The sequence below is a fragment of the Eurytemora carolleeae genome, unplaced genomic scaffold (genome assembly GCF_000591075.1).
Source record: "Eurytemora carolleeae unplaced genomic scaffold, Eaff_2.0 scaffold856, whole genome shotgun sequence".
Classification (NCBI taxonomy): domain Eukaryota; kingdom Metazoa; phylum Arthropoda; class Copepoda; order Calanoida; family Temoridae; genus Eurytemora; species Eurytemora carolleeae.
In genome coordinates this window covers 116,678-123,912 of record NW_019396743.1, presented here as the reverse complement: position 1 = coordinate 123,912, position 7,235 = coordinate 116,678, and the positions used below count along the sequence as shown (strand labels likewise).

Below are 7,235 nucleotides of genomic sequence, written 5' to 3'. Positions count from 1 at the left end.
TTTATTTTATTCTAGATATTCCCCTTTCTATAATTTTAAGGCATCAAGCAATAAGTCAAAAAATGAAAAGCTTAAATTTTCAAATTTTCATACATTTTTGGAGAAAGTTAAAGCTTATTTTCTCTTTTTCATTAAAATTATTTTTCTATTAGCTATATTTTTGGAGTGGATACAAAACGCCCAAGAACAAAATGTCCAATAACAAAGCACCTCAAACATAACACCCAAAAACAAAGCACCCAAGATTTCAAAATGTCCAAAGCAACAAAAAGCCCAAATAACAAAATGTCCAAAGTTACAAAATGACCAGAGATAAAAAATGTCCCAAAGTTACAATATTTCCAAAGTTACAAAATGTTCAAAGTTATAGAATGTCCAAAATTACAAAATGTCCAACTGTCCAAAATTACAAAATGTTCAAAATTTTCTAAAAATGTCAAAATAATAACATGTTTAGTTACAACTTAAAAACTAGCATTTTTATTTATGAACTAAAAAGATTAAAAATCCCTACTTACTAAGATACAAAGATACAAGATACTTAGTGTGCAAGTTACTAAGATACTAAGATACAAAATGTTATATACTACATTTAGTAATCAATGCAAGACATTTTTAGACAATGTAAGGCATTGCAAATTTTGGACATTTGGACACTTTGTAATTTTGGACATTTTGTAACTATGAGCATTTTGTAACTTATTAGTGAGTTTGTTGGTAAAAAAGGATTTTTAACCCACATAGATACAGAAAGATATGAAAAGTTGCATCAATGTTAAAGACCTTGTCAATAATGTTATAGACCAGGTCAAATGAACATAAAAATAGTACAAAAGAACCAAAAAGTTGTAACTTTGAATGTTTTATAACCTTGGACATTTTGTAATTTTGGACATTGTGTAATTTTTGGACATTTTGTAACTTTGGACATTTTGTAAATTTGGGCTTTTTGTTATTTTGGGTATTTTGTTATTTGGGTGTTTTGTTTTTGGACGATTTGTAGCGTTGGGCGTTTTGTTTTTGGGTGATGTGTAATTTTGGGTGTCTTGTTATTGGGAATTTTGTTTTTGGGCGTTTTGTATCCACTCCCTCTACTTTCTTATTATCAACTGCTGGATACCTGCACCCAGCAGTAAAATAAATAGTTTTATTCAAGCACAAAGCACACATGTACTAGTGTACTGTGTCCTTCATCATACAATAAATAAAAAGAGGAGTACAGCTCCCAAAACACATGCTCCTGTATACTGTATCCTATATCATACAATAAATAAAAAGAGAAGTACAGCTCACAAAAAAATTAAATAAAATCTTTGGAAAAAACCTGAATCCCCAAATTTTCCAAACTGATCCTCCAGCATCACCATAGCAGGCATCCCCAGATACTTGAGTATGCTGTGTTCCCTAAGGCAGTTTATTGTGTTCAAGTCCATTCCAGGTTTTAACGTTTTTAACGATATATGACACATTTATTTAATCAAATCAGGTAATGTCTGTTCTCTAGAAATAAAAGTGTTCAATTCTGATAATTCCTATGTTTTTTTCCTGCAGTATAAATGCAAAAGTCACTTTAGTATAGAAACCTTGCACGTAATTGAAAATAGTCAGTTTTCAAAAAATTTTCATTCCGTCAGCATATCTTTTGTTTTTCTTAATCACAAATCAGGTTACTTAAAATTTTGCTACATTTTTTACATATTTGAAATGGCATGGTCAAGGGATTTTCAAAAATGTATATTTTATTCTTTTTTAGTACATTTTTTTCAAAAATTTTTAATACATGATTTGATTTTGCTAAAAAATTAAATTTTTGAAATTTGCTAACTTTTGTATGCAGATTTCAAAAGTAGAGCATCAGAGCTTTCCAATAATGTATCATTTATCATATTTGGACATCAAACACGGGATTTAGAGGGGGGGGAAAATTAACCCCCCCCCCCAGCGTATCCTGGTTTTCAAGAATCCAAGCAGGGATAGGGTTAAAGTTCTATTCATTAAAAGTTGCAAAATTTCACAATGAGTGTCAGAAAGGAGAGTGTTAGGACAAACAAACTAGAGGGGGGGGGTGTCAAACGTTTTTTTAGGGTTAAAGGAATATAATTTGTTAAATTTGAGTCAATTTATTAGTTCCTTTATTTTATTCTAGATGAAAGAAAAGTATAATTCTTCAAAGCAATAGAAAAAAGCTTGAATATTTCATTTTTTCTTGATAGTTCCGATAAATTTGTTTAATACCTGATACTTTGCCCCAAGTCTTTTAGAAAACAAATCATAATTAAGTTTACTTTCTACTTTTCTTAAATTTTGCTAATATTTGTATAAATGATATGTAATCGAAAAGAAGGAAATCAAAAAGTTAAGGTTTAAATTCTATAATTTTGTTTACAGTAATTATCCGAAGCCTGGATGCATTTTTTTAATTCAAGTTTCTCAAATTTTGTCAAACATTTTTTAACCGAAAGGGAAAAAAACATTAAAAAAACTGTTGATGATGAAATAACACGGAGAGTGTTTTATCAATTCATGGAAATTATCAAAAGATAAGATGTTAATTTTGATAATTTTAATAAAAAATCAAATCTATTTTTTTCTTCCAAAAATAAAAAAAAAACCTATATAAACATAGGTAAAGAATAAGTCACAAAAAGCTTTAAACAAAAGGTTTAAATATTATATTTTCAAGAAATTGTTAGCATTAAATAAATGATAATAACTCGTTTTTTTTCTTTGCCAAACATTAAGCACATAATTATACTTTATTCAGAAAATTTGTTAAAAGAATATATAATTCGTTTAAATATTTTTTTTTTCAATTTGGATTTTTTTTTTAATCGGCTGGAATATTTTTATGTGAAGATCTAAAACTTGATTTTCAAGGCCACTCCCTTTAACATAATTCTGATTGTTCCTGATAAATGTTCCATTATTGTTCCAAGCAGGGTCTCCAGGATGGAACTGTGCATGCTTTCCGCTCAATAAAAGGAACTCCTCAGGATTTGTTGAACTAAATTATAAATTTTCAAAAATTTTTTTAATAAAAAAAATGGTGCAGCTAATTATTTTTTTATTATTTTTGTCGTCTTTAATCTCTTTTATTTTTTATTTCGGCTTCTTTATTATTATAATTATCATTTGTCAACATATTAAAGTACAACTTAAGATGCTTTTTGAAATTTATAAAATAAAATTGTGGTGCTTACAAGGAATGGTTGTAAAATCAGACAATTACAAATTTCAATAATTTCAATTTTATGATTTAACTAAAGCATTACATAAAGTAGTTTAAAAAATTAAGTTAAAAGGTTCTTGCTTTTTTAATTCTATGGAAAGTTGAAGATCAATGGTGGATTCGTTGACTGAAGTTATTCCTGGAGGGTATGACCATCACAGGATATCAAAGAGGAACCAAATTAATCCCGAGTTTCATAATTCAAAACTTCAAGAACTTTTTCCTCAGTTGCAATTTCAAAACTTTTAACGACATTGTAAAAATAAATAAGATCAAAAGACCAATAATTTTTGTTTTCATTTTGAAATCTGACTCTCTAGAGTTATGTAAACTATTTGTCAATATTTATAATTCATAAATCTATAATCTATAATATTTTGGATTTATAATATTCATAATTTATAATATTTATATCTATAGTATTTATAATTTATAGTATGTATGACTTATAATAAAATCATAAGTTATAATATTTATAATCTATAATATTTATAATTTATAATATGTATGACTTATAATACAATTATAAGTTATAATATTTATAATCTATAATAGTTATAATTTATTATATTTATAATTTATTATAAAAATTACCTTATCTTATATTTAAGAGTGTAAGCTGTTGCAAGTTTGGCACCGGTACAAAACTCTTTAAATGTATTAATACCATGACTGCAGTTTTCGTAAACAAATGCATCGACTGCAACCTTAAAGGAACAGAGATGGAATTTAAAGAATTTGAGCCGCAGTTTAAATCCGCCCAACCCCGGTTTAAATTAAGCGCCAGCTTAAATATTGAAACATTTGATACAATTTTAAGTGGAACCAACCATTTTAAACCGCGGCTTAAATTTAAACCGCCGCTTAAATTCTTTAAATTCGGCCACTGTTGGTATAATTACAAGTAACACTTCATTGAAAGGGTTTAATGACATATTTGCAACGGTTTTGTTTAAATCTTTATGTGAGTAGTAATGAGGAAGATATCGTTGTTTTATTAATAGAGATATTTTTCTTTTTTCCATGTCTCTGCTGCGTGAGTTTATAAAAGGGAGTGATGGATTTTTTATTGGAAAATTATAGAATCATTTGAAATTGAACATTTTAACTAGTTTATCTATACACCCCCCGCATGTTTTACTAAAGTGGTGACCCCAGACAAGAAAAGAATCATGGCCGAAAACACAGCCTCCTGGTCAGAAACAGCTCAAGAATCGGACGAGGATGACAATCTCAAGCTTAAACTTCTTATCCACGAGTTCACTATTCCTTCGTCCTACAATCAGCTTCTCCTGGAGCTAATAAGCTAAACCTCAGCTACTCCTGGAGCTAATAAGCTAAACCTCAGCTACTCCTGGAGCTAATAAGCTAAACCTCAGCTACTCCTGTAGCTAATAAGCTAAAACTTAGCTACTCCTGGAGCTAATAAGCTAAAACTTAGCTACTCCTGGAGCTAATAAACTAAACTTCAACCCTCAAGAAGCTAATCTGCTACACAGCTACAAAGGGAGCTAATTAGCTTCACAGCTACTCCCAGAGCTAATCAGCTAAACAGATACTTCTGGAGCTATCAAACAACTCAGCTAACATCTTAACCTACTCGTAGATATTTTGGACGCCAGTTCTCTACATGTTGAATCTATGCCCGCCTAACCTTCACTACAACAGATCTCTTTAAATGGCCACTGGCCAGCCTTACACAAGGTTGATCATGACGTGGGGAGGGGGCAGATCAGAAATTCACAAACAATTAGTTGTGAATAATATTATCACCCGAACTCCTTCTACTCCTTTTCCGTAAACACTTACAAGGAGCTAATTATCAGTCTCGACACTCTGTACTCGAGACTTAGGGGGGACTTCTGTAGAGGATATGAAATCCCCAAAAGAGGATTATGAAATCCGCAAATCAGTTGTGTCGGACCCTGGAACCGTAGAAGACCTGCTTCACTTCCTCTCCTTTTACACACTCGTTATTTATAATGAAATTATATCTAGAAGCAATAAATGTACTTCTAAAATGAAACCACAATAAAAAATATCATTTCTATAGAAGAAAAATGAGGATTTATTTAGTTTTTTGTCTCAGTCAAAGGTAATTCTTGTGCAAAAGAAGCATGTAACTCTTTAAGTGGAGGGTCACTAGAAATAAAGCCAACTCATAAATTATAAACCTTGAAAATGAAACAGATCTAAATAATTTAATGGTTCACATTTAATTAATGTTCATAAATCAAAAATATTTAGCAGATTCTAAAACTGTAGTGTCAATATCTTTTAGACAGTGTTAACAAAAATTTGTACTGAAACATTAAATAAACAAAAGCAATTGCTTTCTTATTTTCTGTCTTCTTTAAACCTTAATTCTTTTTAAATTGTCTTACCTCATGCGGGTACTCGTGTTTTTCTAGAATAGAGTACAAGTTAGCCATTTTTTATTTAGTAATATTATTAAAGTTTATAATTTCGTACCTAATATAAAGGTATACAATAGATATCAGATACAAGGAACGAAAAATCGTTGCGCGCAAATTTCTTTTAGAAATTTCCAACTACACCTGGTTGTATATATGCCTCATCGCATTCCGGTAAACACCACCCCCAGTTCGAATCCTCACTTAAAATACAGGGGGTATATAACAATAAACATGGGATATAACAAACTATTTATAGTTTGAACCTACCTGACAAGGTTTTCACAGTTTGATGAGTTAGATTGCCCTTGACACACACTTGAAATTATAATGATTTAAATGAGATAAATACTTGAGCACTTGCTAAAAAACTTGTCTAATCCCTTTCTCATTTTTACTGAATGGATACCTTCAGAAGTAAATTGTTGTCAATATTTAATAATTCCTTTTAATGAAATTAGAATTAAATCGACAATATATTTTATATAGAGCGCCTATGTCTATGTCAGCGTTTATGTCAATACAATAAAGACAATTTTTCTATTTAAGTTTGATTTCGCACATGCTTTTTAAAAATGACAAGTTTAAAAAGCTTTTAATTAAAGCTTCTCTTTATTTCCTTATTTATGTGTCATGCTGTTTAAAAGCCCGAGAAAGAAAATATTGAAATCGAAAGTCGTCTTCATTCATATCTACGACGAAGACTGCATAAGACTATACCTGCACCATCCGTGTTTGTATGGGAAGTCAAAAGCACTCCGAACTTTGCTTGCAGTCTAAAGAAGGAAGTGTAAACGTAATTTCAAGTTATTCTTTATTCATAGAGCTGCATGGTCAATTGACAACGGTAGTCTTAAAACTTTTGTCTTATCAAAAATAAAAAGTTTTTTTTCAATGACAGAGAAAAAACAACTACTTGGGCGCGCTTGTGACGCCCCAAATTTTTAATTAATGGTCATTATTAATTTATTCTTAACCTATGTTCACTATGACCTCCTTGAATGTACTCAATATTACAAAGTTACAGGATCCATTCATGGATAATTATATGAATGGTAAAAGTAATTATAAATTGAAATCATTATAATAAATCAATGCAAGCTACAAAATGCAATGTTTGTAAATAAAAGATTTCAAAATACATTCATAAACACATAGCACATGCCTTTTAAAATGAAGATTGTGCCAAAAACCAGTACCCCCCCCCTCCCCCTTGACCCCCTAAAATATCGATCTAAATTCAGCACAATATTTCTATGAAAGTAGGTAAGAATTTTTTGGGGGGATGATTTCAAAATTTCTAATATTAATGCTTGTTATTAAGATACCTACCATATATGAATAGAAATAAAAAGATACCTCAAAATTACTGAATGGAAAGCAGGTGTGAATCACATCATTTTCATCATAGATCTCAACCTAAATTCAACAAAATAAGATTAAAAGTTGATTGCTTTATGAACGAGGGTGCTAGAGGGTCAGGAAACCTGTCGGTCTTGGGGTGCAATCATAGGTACTGGAATAGGGTAAGGTAGTCATACTATTCTAGATTCTGTGCCTAACCTACGTCATAACCAGGTACAGGGCACAAA

General features: G+C 30.3%; 1 protein-coding gene across 1 annotated transcript in view; it reads right to left on the bottom strand.

Annotated features, from left to right (window-relative positions):
* Nucleotides 1-7,235, bottom strand: part of LOC111708089 (uncharacterized) — a 34,794-nt gene that overhangs the window by 4,110 nt on the left and 23,449 nt on the right. Inside the window, exons 19-27 of the mRNA XM_023481352.1 lie at nt 7,003-7,062; nt 6,364-6,419; nt 5,914-5,961; nt 5,788-5,846; nt 5,614-5,636; nt 3,824-3,936; nt 2,909-3,004; nt 2,236-2,254; nt 1,325-1,404 (exon numbers count right to left, since the gene is read on the bottom strand). Coding sequence (XP_023337120.1) covers nt 1,325-1,404; nt 2,236-2,254; nt 2,909-3,004; nt 3,824-3,936; nt 5,614-5,636; nt 5,788-5,846; nt 5,914-5,961; nt 6,364-6,419; nt 7,003-7,062 — 554 coding nt within the window. The remainder of the gene's footprint in view (nt 1-1,324; nt 1,405-2,235; nt 2,255-2,908; nt 3,005-3,823; nt 3,937-5,613; nt 5,637-5,787; nt 5,847-5,913; nt 5,962-6,363; nt 6,420-7,002; nt 7,063-7,235) is intronic.